At 39.2% G+C, this 25,398-nt stretch overlaps 1 protein-coding gene across 2 annotated transcripts; it reads right to left on the minus strand.

The window, feature by feature from the left end:
- On the minus strand, window positions 1-23,997 carry CDC25C (cell division cycle 25C). Of its 2 annotated transcripts, XM_079915697.1 has the most exons (15): window positions 23,830-23,997; window positions 23,210-23,422; window positions 22,415-22,509; window positions 21,660-21,705; window positions 19,725-19,758; window positions 19,520-19,609; window positions 18,484-18,552; window positions 14,962-15,108; window positions 5,388-5,540; window positions 4,346-4,447; window positions 3,272-3,334; window positions 1,904-2,002; window positions 1,236-1,369; window positions 745-856; window positions 1-545 (listed from the first exon to the last, which is right to left on the minus strand). In XM_079915697.1, the coding sequence occupies exons 2-15, from the start codon at window positions 23,404-23,406 to the stop codon at window positions 396-398; spliced, it is 1,491 nt and encodes a 496-aa protein (XP_079771823.1). In that variant the 5' UTR covers window positions 23,407-23,422; window positions 23,830-23,997; the 3' UTR covers window positions 1-395. The 2 variants fall into 2 exon arrangements, with proteins under 2 accessions (XP_079771823.1, XP_079771824.1); XM_079915698.1 differs by lacking the exon at window positions 19,520-19,609.
- Window positions 23,998-25,398: the final 1,401 nt, after the last annotated feature.

Consider the following 25,398-nt stretch of genomic DNA (forward strand, 5'->3'; position numbering starts at 1 on the left):
TGAGAGAGGGAAACAAAGAAGGAAAATATAGAGAAAGAAGATGGGCAACTCTCTCTCGCATAGACAGAAGCCCACGGGGAAAAAGATGTGGCTGACCTCTGAGGAGACTCAAGCAGTTAGGAAGAGGAATCCAACAGCTCCCTGAAGCAACACAAATCTCTATGCAACCCAAGGCTCCAGCCTTATAGAGCCAGCTCCAGGACTTCCCACCAGCCAGGAGCTCTACTGACACCTAACCAGTCCCCAGGCCTGGGATTTCAGTAGTTTGGCAGCCTGTTGGTTTGCTGACATCTTTTAACATCTTGGGTTTAGCTGCATAGAAGATGGCCTCTTTCTGCTTAGGGTTTCTACAGTGTCTTTTGGTGAGTCCTAAGCAGCCAGTGGGTGATCTGATATCATGGGCTCACATCCTTCACCAGCAAGGCAATCTGTTCCTGCAGCTGCCGCTCCCCTTCCCATGCTTTGCTCTGGTTTCGACACCTCAGCAGCTCAGTCTTATGGTCCTGGTGATGCATAGGGCAGTAGCTCTGTGGTTCGCACAGCTCCTGAAAGGCAGGGGACAGAGTGAGGGATCCCCTTGATGATGCAGTCTGCCTACTAGGTATAACAGAGATGCTGCAAGTAGTGGCTAAGAAGAAACAGCAGTTTCTTCTCAGAGGGCTTTGCAGGACCTGGGACCTGCATGCTAAAGTAGGCTTCCCCGAGTTTGGGCTCCCCCGTTGTCCCATGTGCCCCATCCTTTACCATATATTCTGGAAAGAAGTCTCTGTAGCCCCCTTTGAGGATATACAGCTCTGGGTAATACAGTGCAGGATACTGGTTCACAGCCCTGTCCTCTTGTCTCAGAGAGCGGTACCTTTAGAGAAAATCCAGGGATGGGTGGGGTGGAAAGAAGCAAGTTCAGGATTCCATGGGCTATACACTGGGGAAGGGGAGGACTTTTGCTAACCCTCAAAAGGAACTCCAGATCTATTTTTGCAAAACAAGGTCCAAGTAGCACCATTCTTTCTCCTCTGCTCCATTGGTACCTAATTCCCAATTCTTTTTCCTTCACTGCTTCCAACCTTTGAATTGTAGAAACTCCTTTCCTCCACCTCCCTAACATTCTTCAAACTTCAGTGAAAAGTATTCATTGATTCAGTCTCTGTCTGAACTGATCTGGGAAGGTTCTCTGGCTGTAAGTCCCTACTCAAGATCCATTTCCATCACCCACCCTACCCTGTGTAGACACTCACATGCGGGGACCCCTCTCTGAGGAGAATTCACAGTGGAACACAATGATTATTCTTTTCTGAGTATCCAAAGGGACAATGGGTTTCTTCAGAAAGAAGTTATACAGTTCTTCTTGACTGTACAAGTTTAAAGCTCCCTGTAAAAGAATTTTATTAAGTATTTCCTTAAGGATCTGTGAACAGGGCCAACACTTAGAAATAACTGGAATACCATCTTGAAATATTTGGTTCAGGAAGGCTAGACTATAAGTACTTTCAGAGAGGCAATCTACCTGTATCTACCCCCAGGGCCTGGCATGGAGCTTGGTATGTAGTAGGTGCTCAATAAATGTTTATAGAATGGAGCTGCCTGAAGTGTAGGAATCATTGTGAGGAATGTCTGTAAGCATTAAGTGTTTGCAAAGTGCTTCTCAGTCCTTGGATGAATGTTTTTACTTCCAGGTAGGAGCTCTTGGCTCCTATAGAAAAACGGGAGATTGGTCTAAGAGGGAAAGGGAAAGTAAATTGTTCAAAGTACACAGAATTAGAACAGGAATGAGGACTGAGCCTTGATGTGCTCCAAATATATAATATCTGCCCTGGTTCTAGAGTTCACAGGACCCTTTGTCCAGGCTTCTCAATAAAGAGCTATCCCCAGCCCCTTCCCTACTAAGTCCTCAATGTAACCTTACCTGGATGTGTCCTCCCAGGTACTCATATGGATAGCGGCAATCGATGATATAAAATATCTCTATCAGCCCCTGGAACTTCCCCAAAAGCAAGGCAGCCACCTGCACAGAAACTATGATTGAATATCCTGCTTCTTCTGAGGGAGAGAAGAGCCAGTCACACAGTTCCTGATTTGCACAGCATTCCACTGTACGCCCAGCCTCCAAAGTCCCCCTACGGTTGAAATATGGCAGTGATGCAGCCCCACCCCACATAAGAGGATAAAATAGGAAATGGCCTTTTTGGAGAACCAAAATAGCTGGTATTACCAGGACATCAGGGAAAACCACACTCAGGCTACTTATTTGGAGGCAGGCATGGCTGCAGTCAGCCTCTGAGAAGGTACCCAAGGACTTCTGTAAGGGCACAGGTAGCAGCTAGAGCTCCTGATTTTACAAGAAGAAATGAGAAATGATTCCCCACCCTCCGCTGTAAAATTAGAAAGCAAGTTTCCCAAAAGGGATATGGAAGGAAAGGGGTGATATCCAGAAGAGGAAACTTAAGCTCGTGTAGTTATGTCAATTGGTTCAACCTTTCTGGAGGGGACTTTGTAAATACTTATAAAAATAAATGCAATTACACTTTCAACAATTTCTTTTCTAACATCTTAAGTAAACAGAAAAGTACATAAAGATAGGGCACAATAATATTCATCTCACCATTGTTTCATATTATCAAAATACTATGAATAGCTTAAATACTCAATAAAAGGGGTTTAGTTAAATAAATTAGACATTATCAGTATAACAGAATATTACATAGCCATTAAAAGGATAATATAGATATCTTTTTATTGCTATAGAAAGATGTTTACAATGTCTTACTAAGCTAATTGCAAAATTACATGTTTATTATGATCCTATTTTTATAAAACTTATGCCAGAATAAAATGTGTAAGGCCATAAGGAAAGTATTATTAGTGCTTATTTCTGGTGGTGAGGTTATGGGTAGAGTGACCAAATAATTACTGCACAAACTGGGACACTTTTGAGAGTGAAAGAGAACACTATTAATAATTACCCTACACTAATAGGCATAAACGGGATTGCAACATGTAAACCAGGATGTAAGTTCAGCCTAACTGGGTGATTTTTACTTTTTTCCTTTCCCCGTCCTCCTTCCTTCCTTTCTTTCATAACAATTATATATCATTTGTTTAATTAAAAACAAAGGTGCATATAAAAGAGAGTCCTTTAACACAGCTTCAGTTGAATAAAGAGCCTATATGAGTGAACACAGAAATAAATACAAATGGAAGTGGGGATTTTAGGGACAGAACAGACCAGATGGTAGCTTATGTAACCAGTTACCATCTCCAGAAATCTGCTTACTGTTTCTGGGTTGACGTACTTCAGATCTTGGTGTCTCCCTGACACGGTCGGCAGTGCACATACCTAGAAATACCCAAGAGCTGAAATAATAGCAAGTTCTCTATACCCAAATTTGAGATCATGACCCATATATTGTCCTTTCCAAATGACATTTAAAACCTCAGATGCCTTCAGAAATCAATGCTCTCTATAACATGCATATGCAGCAATTTCATTTCTAAGAACTGATCCTAAGGAAATAATTACGGATAGGTACAAAGTTTTAGATTTAGCTACAAATATGTCCACCTTGGTATAGTGCATAAGGAAAAATTGTAGAAGTAAATATCCTACAAGAAAGGATTTATCAAGAAATTATGGGCAGCCAAAAAAGAAAGAAAGAAGTACTGTGCTGCTATTAAAAGTGATGAAATGATGAAGCAGAACTGTTTACTGACATGAAAAGATGTTCCTGATACATCAAATGAGAGGGAATAAAAACCTCAGCAGATCACAAAACAAACATAGAAAAACAAAAAATGTATTTGTGTACATGAATGTGTGTTTGTGAAAATACATAGAAAAAAGTCTGCAGGAATATACACCAAGAAAATATTAAATAAAAGCAACAATACTATGACAAGATTTGGGGTAGATTTCATTTTCCATCTTTTCTGTAGTGACCAAGTATGATTTACATAATTTTCAAATATATTAAAAAAAAAAAAAGTAGAAAGCCTCATACTTGGGACTTCCCTGGCAGTCCAGTGGTTAAGACTCCGCGCTTCCACTGCAGGGGGTACAGGTTCGACACCTGGTTGGGAAACTAAGATCCTGAATGCTGCACAGTACAGCTAAAAAAAAAAAAGAAAGCCTCTTCTTATCTTCCCCACTGCTCTGGATATTCCCAGAATGAATAAGGAATCCTTTCTCATGAAAGGTTTAGGGCCTAGATCTACCACTACAGCAATTTCAGGTTATCAGTGAGTACTTGGTGAAGATGCATAATTAATTAAACCTAGTGTCCTCTGCAAGCAGAGAAGATTCAGATCCAAAATACAGGATGAAATATAGGATTGGTGTAACCAAACTCACCTTGGAGAAATCACCAATCAGAGGCCCCTGGTTAGAATCTTCCTCCAGCATCTGAGTCATATTAATGTCACAGAGGGAGACCATTTTCTTTATACCTAAACCCTGAAGACAAGATTCCCCCCACCCCCAGTCCTCATATTAAAGGTTTAAAAACCATGGGATGGAAGGAGTAGAGGGAGACATTAAAAATATGCATACTCTTTGATCTAATAATTCCACTTGTTTTACTAAGAAAATAAAGATATGTACAAAGATTTGGCTGTAAGGATGTTTACAACAGAGAAAAATTTCTAATAAATGATCAATAACAGGATCTTGATTAAACAAATCATATCCACACACTACAGATTACTATTAAGGAATAAAAAGTATATTGTAAATTTCAGTGACATGAAAATATGACACGATATCATTAAATAGGTTAGAAAACATGTACTTTATAATGCCACTTTAATAAAAGAAAAAACATTTGCATTAAAAAATGTCTGAAAGACTATACATCTAGTATTAACAGTAATTATCTCTGGTCTGTGGGATTATGGGCATTTCGCAACGGCTTCTTTTTGCTTACCTGCATTTTCCATTTTTCTGTAACGTCATACACTGATTTTATAAAATAGCCAAATGTATTGAGATTTTTTTTAAAGGAGGGATAGGGAATGAGGGCTAAGTTTTTCAGAATTTGCTTCCCACCAAACAAGTGTGCTCTAGGATGCTATTTCTCTCAGAATGCATATAAAACAACAATAAATGTCCTTACCAATCAAAGTTCCCTTGTACTTTCTCAGATCTTAAAAAAGAGGGTTGGGAAGACAATACAATGACATCATTTCCAAAATTATACTATAATATAACATATTTATTATTAAATATTTTATATATGGATGCAGATGTAGAAAAGAAAACAGGAAGATGGAAAGAAGAGATAAAAGTAAAAGTAATGAAGAAGACCAAAAGATGTACTAAAGCAATCCCCATGCCAGAAAAGTGGAGAAAACGAGATAGAAGATTAAAGAGGCTGTCTTCTTAAAAAGTTTCTTACCTTCCTGAGCTCTTTGTGGCTAGAACAATATTTCTTTTTTACTTTATCTGGTATTGTGTTGTCCTTGAATTTCACCATCTGCTTCAGTCCTGGACTGTTCAAACTGTCTGGCAACGAAGAGGAGCGATACAGGCAGCTCCTGTTCACAGATGCCTGTTTGGAAATATGAAACCCCAAGGTTCTTCCTCCTTAAAGTGTGTCTGCAGGCCAGCATTGTGAACATCTCCTGGGAGCTTGTTAGAAATGCAGAATCCCAGATGTTAGGCTTCAGCCCAGACCTGCTAAGTTAAAATCTGCACTCTAACAAGATGCCCAGGTGATTCCTAGGAACACTCAAGTTTGAGAAACAATGCCCCAGGTAAGCAACCTGTCTTCCCCTCCTCATTAACATCTTTCTCCTCAGACTGCATGATGTTCCATCTCTCCTAGATGTTTTAAATCCAGCCAAATTCTCGACCTGACCATCTTATATATAACAATTCTTGTAGAAGAAAGCAAATGCAAGCTTAGTTCCTCCAGTCATATGATAGTTTCTCTATGGGATCCTAAGACCCTGACAATCAAAAAACAATTTTTCTTTTCCAGCTGTGTTGGGTCTTCTTGCTGCACGCGGGCTTTCTCTAATTGCGGTGTGTGCTACTCTTCGTTGCAGTGCGCAGGCTTCTCATTGCAGGGGCTTCTCTTGCTGCAGAGCACAGGCTCTAGGCACACGGGCTTCAGTAGTTGCAGCATATGGGCTCAGTACGCAGGCTTCAGTGGCATGTAACTGTGGCATGCAAACTCAGTAGTTGGGGCGCACGGGCTTCAGTAGTTGTGGCACGAGGGCTCAGTAGTTGTAGCTCGTGTGCTTTAGAGCACAGGATCAGTAACTGTGGCACACGGGCTTAGTTGCTCTGCAGCATGTGGGATCTTCCCGGACCAGGGATCGAACCCATGTCCCTTCCATTGGCAGGCGGATTCTTTTTTTTTTTTTTTTTTTTTTTTTTGCGATATGCAGGCCTCTCACTGTTGTGGCCTCTCCCGTTGCAGAGCACAGGCTCTGGACGCGCAGGCTCAGCGGCCATGACTCACAGGCCGAGCCGCTCCACGGCATGTGGGATCTTCCCGGACCGGGTCACAAACCCGTGTCCCGTGCATTGGCAGGCGGACTCCACCACTGCGCCACCAGGGAAGCCCTGCAGGCGGATTCTTAACCACTGTGCCACCAAGGAAGTCTAAGATCCTGACAATCAAGATTTAAGAACCCCGACAAAACTGAAGATGACAAGCCAAAAAAGTTAGCCTGGGTGAAAAAGTACTAAGAAGCAAGAGTATATAGTTGTCCCTTGGTATCTGTGAGAGACTGGTTCCAGGACTACTACAGATACCAAAATCTAGGGGCGCTCAAGTCCCTTACTTAAAACCATGTAGTATCTGTATATAATCTATGAACATCCTCCTGTATACTGTATTTTATTTATTTATTTTTTGGCCATGCAGCACGGCATGTGGGATCTTAGTTCCCTGACCAGGGATCGAACCCATGCCCCCTGCAGTGGAAGTGTGGAGTCTTAACCACTGAACTGCCAGGGAAGTCCTTCCTGTATATTTTAAATCATCTCTAGATTATAATACAGCTAATACCTATACCTATACCTAATACCTATAATACCTAATACAATGTAAATGTTATGTAAATAGTTTCCTGTGTGGGCAAATTCAAGCTTACTTTTTGGAACTTTCTGGGAAAAAAATTTTTTTTTTTAATATTTTCAATCTGTGGAGTGAGAGAGAAAAAATGTCATTCAGCCTTCTTAAAGGGGATGAATGGGGAAGAGATATAGCAAAATAAGCAGCATGCAAGGAAAAAGAAAACACTAGAATCTAATATCAGGATGACCATTACAGGATTGATACTATGAAGCCCATCAGGAAAAAAGTAGATTAAATACCATGAAGAACTAGTTTGGGAGTTGCTGGCCCAGGAATAGACTTAATACAGGAGGATGGACTAATTGTCTCTTTGAAAGGCATGATATGTGTGTTATATACCCAGAGGCAGGGGGATATATTAAAAGACCTCTGATGGCAAGTTTCAACTAATTCAAGATTCTTATCCTCTGTTTCCTTCTTTATACACTCACCTCACTAATTGCCATGGATTGATTTAGGAGGGTGCTAGACCTCCTAAATAAGAGATAAGAGAGCCAAAATTAGAACACATATTGATAATAAATGGTTTCTAGGAGAAGAAAACATGAACATCAGTATTTTACTTTACAATAACTATATCTACACTACAGTGTTTGTCACACCCATGGTCCTAAGAAAAACTCCATTGTTCATGGTACCAGTTGAAGGTACAGTTCACATTTGATATACCAACATTCTATACCTACCTTTTCCTTTGGACCCCTGCCAGTCATCTCCCTATGTCTCCACAACCCTACTCCAAGCCACTGGTGACTGGACCATATTGCTGACTGAACACTCCTATTTAGTGGTCAAGAATATGTAAACATAACCTGGGCCAATCAGGTTCCCTCTCTGATAGTCTAACTTGGAAAATATCAAAATAATTAGGCAGCAGCAGAAGCCAAATCTTTATTAAAAGGAAGAAGCCAAGAGATATAGTCAAAGGCCATGATGCCAATGAATGGATGGATGAACCAAAGGTATGGTGGTAGAGGAAATGTGGTGAAGAACTGAGGAGTAGGCTACCCAGCCTCCATGACAGACTTCCCTTCATATAACTTCAGTTTTGCCCTGAGAAGAATGCAGGAGGAAGCCAGATCAGAATTTCACATTTGCTGGCCTTAGTGCAATCTTTGTTTCTTTTAACCAAAAGAGCCTCTCTAGAACACACTGTAATTATTAAGCTAAGGGCTCATTTTAAAGAGTTTGAATTAATTATCTACTAAGTGAAATGTATCCATGTATTAGTATTACATCTAAGAAATCTTTGCCTAACACAAGGTCACAAACATTTTCCTCCTGTTTTTTTCCTTCAGTTGTTTTACAGTTTTAGGTTTTATATTTAGGCCCATGATCCATTTTGTGCTAATTTCTATATATGGTGTGAAGTATAGATTGAAGTTTCTGTTTTTCAGATGGATTTTCAATTGCTCCAGCACAACTTGTTGAAAAGACTATGCTTTCTCCATTTAATTGCTTTTGAGTCTTGGTTTATTATCAATTGACCATATATGCATGAGTCTGTTTCCCGAATATCTATTCTGTTGCACTGAAGCTTTAGGTTTTTGGTAGCTATTATGATGGTGATAACGAAGGTGATAAACATCTCCTTGGGTTTCATATTGTCCAAGGACAAGAAGCCAGAAATAAATGATAGCAAAAAACTACTTTAACAAACAGAAACAGCCACTACTGTTTTGACAGATACTTTCCAATACATTTATATAAAAACAAATGGCAACTTATTGCAAGGAGTATAAGTGGTAGGTCATAGAGGAATGATGATGATGATACTTTAGATTTGTCTAGCCAGTTAGAAGTTTCCCAGTTACCAGAAGCTAGTGAGGGGAGATCCCAGGACCAGTTGTCTTAGATCTACCAACTAATGACTTTCATTGTTTAAGGAATCAATGAACACTTTCCAAATCTGGGAGTTTTAAAGCATTGCAAAGGCCAGAAAGGAGAAAAGTTCAATTCTACTTGCAGATTTTATTAAAATGTTAAATTAGATAATTATTACTTTGTAAACTGAGGAGGCATCATCATTTCCTCATGGCTTATATGCTCTTCAGCACACATAGTCTTGGCTTCTGTCTGTACCGCTCTACTGCTCTTGTCAAGGTTATCAACAATCTTCTTGTTGTCACATCAGATGGTCACTTCTTTAGCCATGTATCATCCTGAATTTCACAGTGCCTTCCACTGACTTGGCTAATCCCTTATTTAGCTTCAATGGCACAGCCTAGTTTCTTAGTTTAGTCCTAGTATAGACAACTGTTTACTAAAAGAACTGTGATGCTTCTACCTCTCTGTTGCTCCTTCTCAGTCTTCTTTGTCAAGCTTCCTCACCTACAAAACCTCTAACAGATGTTGGATTCAGGGCTAGGACCGGGCCCTTTTTCAATCTCCTCACTCTTGCCACAGGTGACTTTTTTCTACCCATGAATTTAAACTTTCCCTCTATGCTGATGACTCTCAAATTTTTCTCTCAAGACTTCTGCTCTTACTTCCAGACTTCCACATTCACATACCTGTTTGACAATTTTTAAGTACATACCAGGTGACACAGCAGTGAATCAGAGAGTGGAAGAGACAAACAAATAAATATACTCTGTACTTTCATGTAGTGAAAAGTGCTGTAAGTAAAAAATAAAGAAGGATAAAAGACAGGAAAAATATTGGGGTTAGAAGTTTGTCGGGAAAGGCCTTTCTGTTAAGGTGACATATGTGGAGATAAGAGACCGAAATGAGGGAGAAAATCATGTTTGCCCAGGGGAAGAGTGTTTCAGGCTGAAGGAACAACAAATGCCGTGGTGAGAATAGCAAGGCAAGTGATGGCCGCATTTAGTACGGTTCCATTTTTAGAAAGCTCAAAAACTGAAGCAATACTATAAACCAAATAGATCTAACAGACATCTATAGAATACTGTACCCAGCAAACAGTAGAATATACATTCTTCTCAAATACACATGGAACATTCTCCAGGATAGACTATATACTGGGACATAAAACAAGCCTCAATAAATTTTAAAGAATTGAAGTGATACAAAGTATGTTCTCTGATCACAATGGAATAGTTAGAAATTTATAATAGAAAAAAATCTGGAAAACTCACAAAAATGTAGAAATTAACACACTCCTAAATAACCAGTGGGTCAAAAAAGATCACAAGGGAAATCAGACAATACTTTGAGATGAATGAGAATGAAGATATAACATACAAAAACTTAGGTAAAAATGCAACTAAACCAGTGCTTAGATGAAATTTATAGCTGTAAATATCTATAATAAAAAAGAAGGAAGAATTCAAGTCAATGACCTAACCTCCACTAAAGAAGAAACTAAATCCAAAGCAAGCAGAAGGAAGGAAATAAGACAGATTAGAGCAAAACTCAGTGAAGTAGAAAATAGAAAAACAATAGAGAAAAACAACAGAACCAAAAGTTGTTTCTTTGAAAAAATCAACAAAATTGATAAACCTTTAGCTAGACTGACCAGGAAAAAAAGAGAAAAGACTCAAATTACTAAAATCACAAATGAAAGAGAGGACATTACAACCAATCATATAGAGTTTTAAAAACATCATAATGGGGACTTCCCTGGTGATCCAGTAGGTAGGACTCTGTGCTCCCAATGCAGGGCACCCAGGTTTGATCCTTGGTTGGGGAACTAGATCCTACATGCATGCCGCAACTAAGAGCCCGCATGCCACAACTGAAAGATCCCACATGCCTCAACTAAGACCTGGCTCAGCCAAAATTAATTAATTAATTAATTAATTTTTAAAAATCATAATGGTATACTATGAACAATTATATTCTAATGAATGAGAAAACTTAGATTAAACAGGAAAATTCCTAAAAAGGCAAAAACTATTGTCAAGAAAAAAAAAACAGAAAATCTGACTAGACCTGCAAAAAATAAAGAGATTAAATTAGTAATTTTAAAATTTCTCACAGGGACTTCCCTGGAGGTCCAGTAGTTAAGACTCCACGTCTCCAGTGCAGGTGGCATGGGTTCAATCCCTGGTCAGGGAACTAAGGTCTCGCATGCCATGCGGCGCAGCCAAAAAATAAAATACAATAATTAAAAACAACGATGACAAAACAAAACTTCTCACAAAGAAAAGCTCAGGGACTTCCCTGGTGGCCCAGTGGTTAAGAATCCTGCTGCCAAATTGAAGGAGAAAAAACATATGATCATCTCAACAGATGCAGAGAAAGCTTTCGACAAAATTCAACACCCATTTATGATAAAAACCCTCCAGAAAGTAGGCATTGAGGGAAATTTCCTCAACATAATAAAGGCCTTATATGACAAACACACAACCAACATCGTCCTCAATGGTGAAAAACTGAAAGCATTTCCACTAAGATCAGGAAGAAGACAAGGTTGCCCACTCTCACCACTATTACTCAACATAGTTCTGGAAGTTTTAGCCACAGCAATCAGAGAAGAAAAAGAAATAAAAAGAATCCAAATCGGAAAAGAAGAAGTAAAGCTGTCACTGTTTGCAGAGGACATGATACTATACATAGAGAATCCTAAAGATGCTACCAGAAAACTACTAGAGCTAATCAATGAACTTGGTAAAGTAGCAGGATACAAAATTAATGCACAGAAATCTCTGGCATTCCTATACACTAATGATGAAAAATCTGAAAGTGAAATTAAGAAAACACTCCCATTTACCATTGCAACAAAAAGAATAAAATATCTAGGAATAAATCTACCTAAGGAGACAAAAGACCTGTATGCAGAAAATTATAAGACACTGATGAGAGAAATTAAAGATGATACAAATAGATGGAGAGATATACCATGTTCTTGGATTGGAAGAATCAACATTGTGAAAATGACTATACTACCCAAAGCAAGCTACAGATTCAATGCAATCCCTATCAAACTACCAGTGGCATTTTTCACAGAACTAGAACAAAAAATTTCACAATTTGTATGGAAACACAAAAGACCCCAAATAGCTAAAACAATCTTGAGAAAGAAAAACAGAGCTGGAGGAATCAGGCTCCCTGACTTCAGACTACACTACAAAGTAACCAAGACAGTATGATACTGGCACAAAAACAGAAATATAGATCAATGGAACAGGACAGAAAGCCCAGAGATAAACCCACACACATATGGTCACCTTATCTTTGATAAAGGAGGAAAGACTATACAGTGGAGAAAAGACAGTCTCTTCAATAAGTGGTGCTGGGAAAACTGGACAGCTACATGTAAAAGAATGAAATTAGAACACTCCCTAACACCATACACAAAAATAAACTCAAAATGGATTAGAGACCTAAATGTAAGACTGGACACTATAAAACTCTTAGAGGAAAACATAGGAAGAACACCTAGAGTCCATGCTCTGCAGCAAGAGAAGCCACCCAATGAGAAGCCCGAGCATGCAACAAAGAGTAGTCCCTGCTCGCCACAACTAGAGAAAGCTTGCGTACAGGCACGAAGACCCAACGCAGCCACAAACAAACAAACAAATTAATTAATTAATTTAAAAGAAACTGAGGCATAGCAAGATCATATGACTCACCCATACAGGTAAAAGTGGCAGAGTCAAGCTATGAACCCAGGCAGTCTGGCTCTAGAGTCCATACTTTTTAGACCAATATGCTCTATTGACTCCCATGCTCTTGACTTTTCCCTCTAACCCCAAATAATCTCAAAGTCATCCTTCAATCAGGATTGGGAATGGTGGTCAGAAAAACATAATACCCAAGGCTAATTAACCCTAATTTTCTTTCAAGGAGAATATATTCAAATATACTTTGTGAAATATGAAAATATATAAAATGACTTATTACAAAGCTACAGTAATTGGAACTATGGTTCTGTAAAGATACACCTAGACCAACGGAATAGAATAGGGAGTCCAGAAATAAACCCTCACATACACAGTCAAATGATTTTTGACAATGGTGCCAAGACCTTTCAATGAGGAAAAGACAGGCTTTTCAACAAATAGGGCCGGAAAAACTGGATACTCACATGCAAGAGAATGAAATTGGACCCTTACCTTACACCATAAGCAAAACTTAATTCAAAATGGAACAAGACCCAAATTTAAGAGTTAAAACTATACAACTCTACAAAGAATTTCTGTGTGGGGTGATGAAAATAAAACTGACACCTCTGTGCCCTAGATCTCTCCTTTCTGATCCTTGAATGATGTTATTCCTGTTATGTATCTACCTCATTATTAGACTCTTTAGTGGCTATTACTCCTTCTTCACAAACTTTCTCTCTGCTTTTAAACTTGGAGTCACTAGCCTTCATTTTCTCCTCTATGCAGATGGTTCTGAAACGTACATTTCCAGCCCTGATGGTTCCAATTCCTCATTCAGTATTTCCATTTAAGCTTCCTGTTACTGTCTCTAACTGAAATGTCCAAAACTGAACACATCTTATTCCCTTTGAATTCACGTTTCTTTTCAAATTCATTACAGTGTCACCATTTCTCCAGTTACTCAGATTGAAGTTAAAAGTAGTACCATCCCAAACTCCTAGGTCCCTTTTTCCTATCACTCTGCCATTCACAGCACTTTTGACAATCATTATCTTGTTTATTGACTTACTTGCATTATCTATCTTCTTGACTAGAAAAAATACAAATAGGAACTACATGAAAATTAGGAATCTTGTCCATCTTAATCATGACTCTGTTCTTAGTTCTAGCACAGCACCTGGTGCATACCAGCTTCCTAATAAATACTTATTGAATATTGTTAACAGCTTATAATAGTTTTTATTAAAAATAATAAAGTAGGTATATTATTACAAACTGCTTTTAATACTTTATCATATTAACAATGATTCTCTTGTGGAAGTGTTTATTATCATTATGCTCTCCATTTTATATTTGAGAAACTGAGCCTTAGAGTGGTTAAGTGTCTTGTTCATGGTCATAACACTACATAAGAGAATGAGGACCAGAATCCAAGGGTTCTAACTCAGCTATATCATATTACCTTGTAAAATGAATAAGTTTAAAAAACACACCCCCTGGACTTCCCTGGCAGTCCAGTGGTTAAGACTCCATGTTTCCAATGCAGGGGGTGCAGGTTCAATCCCTGGTTGGGGAAGATCCCCCATGCCACAAGGCAAGCCAAAACAAAAAACACCCCTACACATATTTGTTTCAAAGAAATGGAGTTGATTCAGAAAATCTAACTGCCTCAGAAACTATCTTTGATATTTCAGTACATCACCAATAAGCTACAGGCTTCAGATATTCCTCTCAATGATATGGGGAGGATAAAAGACAAAAATATATATTGTAAAATACTTAAAAAATCATGCTAAGTATATCCCATCTATTACTATTATTCTGGAGGCATCACTTACACAAGATTACATTGATGGTGATCTACTCAAACTGCTAACGAACCTTCTCACCCAGCAGTAATAAGAGTCCCATGATGACCTGATACCCTATCAGTCAGGTAGCCCTTAGAGTATAGAGACCATGTCTTCTTGATCTCTGCAGACCTACCACATAGTACAGTGGCTGCAACATATTAGATACACAATATTATTTATTCAAGAATGAAAGAATTTAGGACTTCCCTGGTGGTCCAGTTGTTAAGAATCCACCTTCCAATGCAGGGGACGCAGGTTTGATCCCTGGCTGGAGAACTAAGATCCCACATGCCGCAGGGCAATTAAGCCCATGCACCGCAACTACAGAGCCCACATGGTCTGGAACCTGTGCACCACAACTAGAGAGAAGCCCGCGTGCCATAACTAGAAAGAAACCCACCCGCCACAATGAAAGATTCCGCGTGCTGCAACTAAGACCCAACGCAGCCAAAAACTTAATTAATTAAAAAGAATGAAGGAATTTGAAAAATGCAAAAACACCATCAGAGAGTACTTTACCTTGGCCTCTTCTTGATCTTCCATCAATTCATCTGAAATCTCCTCTGTCTGGTTTTCTCCTAGCTCTGGAGTTTTATCTAATTTTGAAACTGTAGTAATAGGACTGTCCAGATGTTTCATTTCACTTTCCACCAAGTTTCCATTGTCCTATGAATTATATTGACAATATTAAAAACTATCCAGGACCCTTACCTTACACCATATACAGATATTAACTCAAAATGAATCAAAGACCTAAATGTAACAGCTAAAACTATAAAACTCTTAGAAGAAAATAGGAGGAAAGCTTTACAACCTTGGATTTGGCAATGATTTCTTGGATATTACACAAAACCACAAGCAACAAAAGAAAAAATAGATAAACTGGATTTCATCAAATTAAAAACTTTTGTGCATCGAAGAATACTATCAAAAAAGTGAAAAGGCAACCCATAGGATAAAATATTTGCAAATCACATATCTGATAAGGGATTAAATTCAGAATATATAAAGAACTCCCACAACTCAACAACAATAACAACAATAACAACAATAGCAACAATAACAACAGAAGGAAACAGGACTTGAATAGACATTTCTCCACAGATATACAAATGACCAATCAGCACATGAAAAGATACACAACATAACTAGTCATTAGGGAAATGCAAATCAAAACCACAATGAGATACTACTTTGTACCCATTAGGATAGCTACTATTAAACAAACAAACAAACAAAAAACCCCAGAAAATAACAAGTGTTGGCAAGGATATGGAGAAATTGGAACCCTTGTACATTGCTGTGGGAAATGTCAAATGGTGCAGTCGCTATGGATAACGGTATGGTGGTTCCCCAAAAAAATCAAACATAGAATTACCGTATATGACCAGTAATTCCATTTCTTGGTATATACCCCAAAGAATGAAAGCAGGGGTTTGAAGATATTTTTATGCGAATGTTCACAGCAGCATTATTCACAATAGCCAAAAGGTGTAAACAACTCAAATTCCATCAACAGATTAATGGATAAACAAAATGCAGTGTATTCATATGATAGAATATTATCCAGCCATAAAAAGGAATGAAATTCTGATGCATGCTACAATACGGATGAACCTTGAAGACATTATGCTAAGTGAGACAAGCCAGAAACAAAAGGACAAATATTATATGATTCTACTTACATGAAGTACCTAGAGTAGTCAAATTCACAGAGACAGAAAAGAGACTAGAGGTTACCAGAGGGAGAAAAGCGTAGTTATTATTTAATGGGTAGACAGCTTCTGTTTTGAAGGATGAAAAAATTCTGAAATGGATAGTGCTGATAGTTGTACAACATTGTGAATGTACTTAATGCCACTGGGTTGTACACAAAAATATGGTTTAGATGGTAAATGTTATATATATTTTACTACATTAAAAAAAATCACACACACATATACAGAAGATTATGTAGTAATTTACCATGCTCCACGTCTTCCCCTATTCCAAGGAATCAAAAATCTGAAACATGATCAGCTTCATCTACTTAGCATGGGATATGTTAAAATGGCTTTCCCAAAGTGTTGAGATTAGAATCCAAATCTCTGGAGTATCTTAAGTCCATAGTCTATTAAAAACAAGTGATGCTGTATACCTGAAACTAACACAACCTTGTAAATCAACTGTACTTCAATTTAAAAAAGAAGAAAAAATCACAACAAGTGAGTGCCTGGGTAACTTAAGACTCCAGTAGCAAAATGGACAAAGGACACAATCATTCACTGGAGAAAATATACATGGCTAATAGTCACATGAAATCATTACTAATTATTTTTAACATAAAATAAAACATTTTACCCATCTAATTAGCAATTTTTTTAAAGTGATAACAAATTATCCAAATGAGCCATGGATTGCTCCTGAAAACATAAATTCTTAGAACTTTTTTTGGAAAGGAATTTGGCAATATGTATCAAAAATCTTAAAAAATATTTAAACCCTTTAATCCAGTAATTATGTTGTCTTGGTGCTAATCCTAAATAAAAAATTTTTTAACATAGGCAAAAATTTGTGCTCAAGAACTTACATGATAGCATTATTTGTAAAAGCAAAATGTGGATACTCCTAAGTGTCCAACAATCGGGAAGTATTGTACGTAGGTGTTAGAATAAAAGTATCCCTTAAAAAGTAATGTTTACTAAGAGTTGTAATATTAACTTAAAATAACAGGATATGAAGTTATACATATGATATGACCTCAACTTTGTAAAACTGTACACATGGTTAAAAGATTGAAAGAAATGAGGTAAAATGTTAATAGTGGTTTTTCTCTATGAGGTAGCTATTTTCTTTTTTATATTTTCCTTTATTTATTTATTTATTTTTAACATCTTTATTGGAGTATAATTGCTTTACAATGGTGTGTTAGTTTCTGCTTTATAACAAAGTGAATCAGTTATACATATACATATGTTCCCATATCTCTTCTCTCTTGCATCTCCCTCCCTCCCACCCTCCCTATCCCACCCCTCTAGGTGGTCATAAAGCACGGAGCTGATCTCCCTGTGCTATGCCGCTGCTTCCCACTAGCTATCTATTTTACATTTGGTAGTGTATATATGTCCATGTCACTCTCTCACTTTGTCCCAGCTTACCCTTCCTCCTCCCCGTATCCTCAAGTCCATTCTCTAGTAGGTCTGTGTCCTTATTCCCATCTTACCCCTAGGTACTTCATGACGTTTTTTTTTTTCTTAGATTCCATATATATGTGTTAGCGTACAGTATTGGTTTTTCTCCTTCTGACTTACTTCACTCTGTATGACAGACTCTAGGTCCATCCACGTCACTACAAATAACTCAATTTCGTTTCTTTTTATGGCTGAGTAATATTCCATTGTATATATGTGCCACATCTTCTTTATCCATTCATCTGTTGATGGACACTTGGGTTGCTTCCATGTCCTGGCTATTGTAAATAGAGCTGCAATGAACATTGTGGTACATGACTCTTTTTGAATTATGGTTTTCTCAGGGTATATGCCCAGCAGTGGGATTGCTGGGTTGTATGGTAGTTCTATTTGTAGTTTTCTAAGGAACTTCCATACTGTTCTCCATAGTGGCTGTATCAATTTACATTCCCACTATCTGTGAAAGAGTGTTCCCTTTTCTCCACACCCTCTCCAGCATTTATTGTTTGTAGATATTTTGATGATGGCCATTCTGACCGGTGTGAGATGATATCTCATTGTAGTTTATTTTTATACCATTTTCACAATGGGCACATAGTACTTTTAAAACCAGGGAAGGGGGGGCGGAAACACTTAAAGAATAAAGGGGAAATTTTTTAAAAGGCCTAAGAATTTTTTCTTCTCCTTAAATTTAAATGAATAAAAAGATCAGAGGATATCTCCTCCCTTTCCCTGCTCAAAGGTTACTTCTCCAACCTCTTTTCTCACCCAAGTCAGCTTTGAAAAATTCAAAGGGACATAAATCCAGATCTATCATCCTCTACCCCACAATACCTCAGTTGACTCTTGAGGAAGATGTCCAGTGACTCACCAGCAGAAAAAGAGGAGACCTCAGGTTCCTGGGTACCCACCACTCCAAGGGCTTTGAAGTGCTGTTTTCCTGCATAATAAAAACTACATTGGCTGGAGGAAGAGAAGTGTCAGCAGACCCTGCCAAAAACATTTCATCTGATGAAGCCATGAATAATCCTTACAAAACACAGTATATGTAACCAAGGTTGACCACGTACCCTGAAAATACAAATTATGGTTTGGATTTGTTATGGTGTGTAGATCTGCTCTGGAGCGTACTAATTTTATGATCACAAGCCAAATGAAGGGAGGAAAAAGGGAGCCTGACAGGGGAAGGAATGATGAGATTTTTAAAAAGTGATTATAAAGGGATATTAGAAGGACTATAATTCAAGAAAAAGCTGATTAGAACAGCCAAAAACATGGGCATAACTTAGGCAATGTGAGCAAAGAAGAACAGCAGCTATCTTTTATAGATACTGACCTGATGGAAAGGATGGGAGGCAGGGAAAAGAAAAAAGATGGCTAGAAAATGGGATTAGTTGAAGGGATTAGTTAGAGAATTATCTTAGCGATTAGGTAGCTGTGGAGAGGCCAGTTTCAACTTGGAACTGAAGGATGGTCTGAGACTCAGAGGAAAAAGGACAATGACTTCCTCAGAATAGGGGCTAAGAAGCTGGGCTAAGGGGGAAATAAGAAGAAATTAAGAAACCTAGACTTGTATATGAAGCCATGCAAAGAATATGTGAACAAGTTATGTAAGTTATCCCTATCTGTTTAAAAAAGAAAAAAAGTCCTAAATTCCTTACACTGCAATCAACTGAACATGAGTAATAATGATGAACTGCTGTGGAAGACTTGGAGCTAGGATCAAACCTTAAAGGGTAAAAACAAAACAAACCATAAAGAATTTTTTTTCCATAGTGATGCAATTTGCTTGTCTAGCATACTGAGGCACAAACAGCTCTAGGTCTCATAATGATACTGATGAGTTAGTTGTTCCACTCAAAGGAAGAAAACTGCTAATGGATCTAGGTTTCCATTAAAACACTCACATTCTCTTTATTTGTGGATGAGCTACATATTGCATCTTTCTTCCTGTGGCCATGGTCCAAAGCATTCGGAGTGCTACAAAGCAGCTGTGCCTACAAGAGATTGTTTTCTGAGAACATCCAGCATCCTCAAGCCACAGGTAAGCTGGAAGCCCTCTGTTTCCCACCTGACAAACAAACTCAGACCCAAGAAAGATGAGTTACTCACTGGGCTGCATTTTACAAGGTGTTGGTGATAATTCCTGTAGATAAAAAAAACTGCCAGTCAGTTAAACCCCAAATAGGATTTGGTTATTCTTCAGTGGCTTGGGACATCCCACTTTTCCTTTCTTCCATTCTAGGAGACCTGTACCTAGTTGATATGTCTTTTCCAATAACAATATGTAGGGTGTTCTCTGTGGTAAATATCAAGACATTGAGTGACATCCTGGGGATAAGGACCTCATTTCACTGGCATAACCATATACATAGATATGCATCAAAGATGATGAGTTTGTCCTACATCTTATGCAGACACAATTTACAATTTACTAATTTTTCAGCATTGACTATTGAGAGATAATATTTATTTTTTTATGAATTTCTATCCTCCCTTTCCAGATTTTATCTAGTTTACCTGGGTTAGGACATATAAACAATTCAAAGAAAATACAGGCAATATAAAGTAAAATTTTCACATGTATTGATTAAAAATACTCATGGAAAGCCTTCCCTAGTGCATGAAAGTGGCACCTAATTCATCTGAACATCGAAGAATAATACTATAAAAAGATTAAAACAGTCAAATGGAAAATTTATGATAAATTTAAGAAGTTGAATTAAAATTACTTTTCAGTCCTGAGTACTCTGATTGAACATTTTAAGATCTCCAACACGGGACTTCCCTGGTGGTTCAGTGGTTAAGAATCCACCTGCCAATTCAGGGGACACGGGTTCGATCCCTGGTCCGGGAAGATCCCACATGCTGCGGAACAACAAAGCCTGTGCGCCACAACTACTGAACCTGCACTCTAGAGCCCACGAGCCACAACTACTGAGCCTGCATGCCACAGCTACTGAAGTCCATGTGCCTAGAGCCCGTGCTCCACAACAAGAGAAGCCACCGCAATGAGAAGCTCATGCACCACAACGAAGAGTAGCCCCCGCTCGCCGCAACTAGAGAAAGCCCGCGCACAGCAACGAAGACCCAGTGCAGCCAAAAGTTAATTAATTAATAGATTAATTTTTTTAAAAAGATCTCCAACAAAGAATCTTCAACAGTAATAATAATAAACATTATAAAATGTATGGTATGCATTAGGTACACATTTTCATTTAATCCTCACAGCAGCCATTTATGTAAAGTGCTATTATTATCTCCATTATTATTATTTCTTTATTACAAATAAAGAAACTGATGTCCCTTGAAATTAAGAAACTTGTCAGAGTCAGCTGGTGAAGTAGTAGTAAGCCACTGGAATCCAGACACTCTGATTCCAGAGCCTGCACTCTACACTTTCAACCACTAAGATATATATACTCCATCTAAGTGCAGTATACCATTCTCCTCCATTCTAAAGACAATACTGATTGTATGTGATGGTTAAAATGAATAGCCTTCATTTTCACAACACAATTTAAAATGAGCTTTTTTTTTTTAAGGAATTTTGCCTTTTTTCTTTTTTTTTTCAAATTTTATTTATTTATTTATTTATTTATTTATTTATGGCTGTGTTAGCTCCTCGTTTCTGTGCGAGGGCTTTCTCTAGTTGTGGCAAGCGGGGGCCACTCTTCATCGCAGTGCGCGGGCCTCTCACTATCGCGGCCTCTCTTGCGGAGCGCACGCTCCAGACGCGCAGGCTCAGTAATTGTGGCTCACGGGGCTAGTTGCTCCGCGGCATGTGGGAACTTCCCAGACCAGGACTCGAACCCGTGTCCCCTGCATCGGCAGGCAGATTCTCAACCACTGCGCCACCAGGGAAGCCCCACAACACAATTTAGATCTTGGAAACTTAAAAACATTTCAAGGGAAGAATCTAGGCCCCCAAGCCCACTTACATCTAAAGTGAAACATTCTCTACTCTACAGAGTCTGCATAGGATAAAATCCCCAGGCCAGTGTTGAAAAGGCTTTAGCATGGGGTTCATTTCGCAAAAGAACTTACATCCCAGCTAACTGTATTTCCTCAGGTCCTGTAGAATCCAAGTGACCTGCAATCAGATGTGAAGAGTTATTCCTGTCCATGCATTTTGTCTTTCCTTCTCATTTTCTTCATTACCAGTGAGTCATATTAATTTCAAAAGCTGGCCTTGTGAACACAAAGGCTCTTGATAGGTACCAGTTTCATGGTACAAGGTACCATGGTATAAGGTACAAGTTCATGGAAACTTAAGAATTTACATGTGTCACGGAAAGAAAAAATTCTGATTAGCAGTGCATTATGCTAAACTACAGAGATTTCTTCCATGAGTAGAAAGGAAAGCTTGTCACTCAGGAAATGTGAAATCAGAACAAATACTAAAATGGTTGATTAGTAAAACACATTCCTTTGGGGTACACACCCTATAAAAACACATAAGAATTAGTTGACAAAGTATTTCTTTATGTTGGTTTCTTTGCCTCTGCTGAGATTAGACTAGGGCATAAACTTTTCATCTTTAACTACCACTTTCATTCCCACAATCAGTCAACAAAATATTCCTTCTTGTCTAACTTTCTCAATGAAAAGTGACTCCTATTGGGGTCAATTCTCTTCCCATTGGCTGAATCATTCTCCTCAAAAATCCTCTAGATACTCAAAGAATTCCATCTTCAAAGTTCTCTATTTACTTTTACCACCTTCCATCTCTATCCTACTACTCTGTCCTCACCCCTAACAGTTATTCCTTCCCTTGAGGCTTTTACCTCCCTTTTCCCTACCAGTTTCATCAAGGTCTGAAGAAGTGGTAAACTGAGTGGCAGACATCTCCCCGCTGCTAAGATTCGAAAGATTAAGGCAACGTTTTGGGGTTTCTCTGTTGAGACATAATAATACATCAAGATTCCCATTAGGTTGTAATATCCTTAAAAGGCAAAGATCACATTATCCTCTTCATTTGAAATACCCCTCAATGACTATCACATAATCTGAGCAGTGTCCAAATAAAGCTAATTGTTTTTTGGAAGTATTTCAGATTAGGCTGAGAAAAATCTCCCACCTTTTCTCTACTCTAATAATCTGCACCTCATTTTCTCCTCACCAACATATTAAGACAAGGGAATTTTTAAAAATTGGCTGAGGTGGGTCTTGACCACACATCTTTTGCCCTGAGCAACATAACAACACAGATTTGATTTCTCCCTGGAGTCTCCAGTACTTCTCTGATCTGTGATTCTCCAACTTTGTTGATTAGCTGACGCATGAGGGCATAGCATGACCAGAATTTGAAGTACAGTAACAGTAACGTTAACAGTAGTACTAATAAGTGGAAACTCATATAACGCGATAAAGTTTTCAAAGACTTTTCCCAGACATCACATCATTTGATTCTCACAAGATCCTAGTAAGATATTATGTCACAGCAAAGAAGCCTGAGACTCAAAACGGTCACATGGCTAGTCAAGGGCAGAGCTAAGACTTAAACCCTGATCTCTGAGCCAGGATAATTTTTAAAAACCCAAAAACTGTTTAGAAGAGCAAAGGAGATAAGGTGTGAAAAGAAAAAGTGGATTTACCCAGACAAAATGCTTAGGTTTGCAGAATCACCAAAAAGTTTCTTCTCCACTGGGGTTCTAGGGATATCTGAACTGATGGAAAAGGAAGTATCTCTCTCCAGGAGCAGGTTTAATATCTTCCTCTGATTGGACCTAAAACTAGGTCCTGAGTCAGGGCTTCCCTCCTCTCTTGTAGATGAAAAGAATTCTGCAGACATGGTCTCCGAGTTCTCACTAAGAAAAAATAAAACGTAGCTAAGAGAAGGAGAACGTCATCTACACAGGTACATCACAGATGGTCTAGCTGTCAGAACCTCCTCCACCCTTTCCAGCAGCGACCAAGCGGATCAATATTAAGGAGGGGGCATTCCTAAACGGTGAACCACATCTTGGCTTGAAGATTAAATAGCACTTGCCGAAGCGGCTTGGCCTTTCCAGCGGAACCTGAACTGACCGAAAGGCAACCTCAGGACCTTAAAGATGGAATGAAAAGAGGACCTGGACTTGTTAGGAGCCACATAGCTCGTGACTCCTGACAGGAAGGAACTCGGGTCTCCTAACTCGCGATAATGCCTGTTTTGTCCCCCTAACCTCTGTTTGCGAGGCCCGTGATTCCAAGGAGGACACAGCTCTGGGCTTACCTCAGGTTTGAGTCTGAGACTTGCCTTCAGGAGGAAGAGAAGTAGGCAGGGAATCACACACAAGCGAAGACTCTAGCAGAATTCAAGGAAATCTGGGGAAAAGAGGCGATTTAACCAGACGACAGCTATGCCTCTCGACCAGATAGGCTGGAGTTTGCCTTCTCCGCTTCTCTCACCGGACTGTCGAAGTTACAGCCTCAGAGCAAGATCAACAGCCATAGGCCTTGACCATTCAAACCTTCCGCCCGCCCAATAACCTATCCCGCTCGCCTCTAAGCTGCGCCAGCCAATCTCCGCGCACCCGCCTAGACAACCCCGCCCCCCCACACCTCGGCCAATCGTTTGCCTCGTACAGCACCCGGGGGCGTGAACTGTTCCGGAAGGAGCGAGATTTGCCCCGCCCCGCAGCCCAGCGGGCTGCCGACTGGCCCACCAGCTTTCGGCAAGGCCCGAGTTAAACCCCGCCCCACAGGGAGTTTGGCGCCTCATTGGCTCTCCCTCTGGCCTATCACCACACCCTTTCTGAGCTCTCCTTTCCTTCAGCCCCTCCAACCCCGGGACATTTAAATTGCTAGCGACGACCACTCCCTAGGGTAATACCTGGAGAAATTAATTTAGGTGGGAGGGTGCTTTAAACGTTTTTTGTTTTTGGTTTTTTCCCTTGCTTCTTTCTCGTATCGTTACGTGGACCTTTCCCTCCTAGTTTTGCTAGCCTTCCCCTGTAGATGGAACATTTGCCGCCCGTGTGGCAGATGTTGCGGCGAGACAGGTGCGTGTATTTATGATGAGTAGCACTGGCCCCTTCCAAGAGCTTTCCTGGGTCGGTGTCCCTTTTAAGCGCGCAGCATCTGAGACGCTAGGTTATATGCGGTAAAGGGAATTCCTTTTCAAGGAAAGTAGGAGAGTTGAATCATCTCTTGGCGTAATCCTTATCACAGTCCAGAGGATACCAAACTTTGGTTGTTTATGGAAATTTGAACATTGACTAGGTGATACTAAGAATTTATTCTTAATGTTGGGGATTTGCTTTTAAATAATCCTGTGGGAGTGGTGGTGAGTATAGGTGAAACAAGATTGGCCGTGAGTATTGGGTGATGGGTAGCTAGGGGGTACATGATATCAGTGCTCTCAAAGTTTTACCCGCATACTAATCACCTGCGGATCTTGTTAAAATACATATTCTGATTCAGTAGATCTGGGTAAGAATTCAAGATTCTGAACGTCTAACAAGCTCCCAGCTGATGCTAATGCAGCTGGTACTGGGACCATACTTTGAGTTGCAGGAGATTACGCTGTTCTCTTTGTATATTTGAAATTTTCCATAAAAATGTTTAAAACAACCTTGGAAGCTCTTTAAAATACATGTTCCCAAAGTGATAATTCAGTAGGTCTAGAGTAGGGCTCAGGAATTATCAAGGCCCCCAGGTGCTACCCAGACAGATGGCTTGCAGACCACACTTTAAGAAACGAATTAGAAATGCAGCCTTAATCTTTGAGAGACAGTAAGTGAGAAATACAACCTTTATCTGGTGTCAGGATCTTGGTAGTGGTAGTGGCTGAGAGTAGCTG

Source organism: Stenella coeruleoalba (genome assembly GCF_951394435.1).
Source record: "Stenella coeruleoalba genome assembly, chromosome: 3".
NCBI classification, from domain to species: domain Eukaryota; kingdom Metazoa; phylum Chordata; class Mammalia; order Artiodactyla; family Delphinidae; genus Stenella; species Stenella coeruleoalba.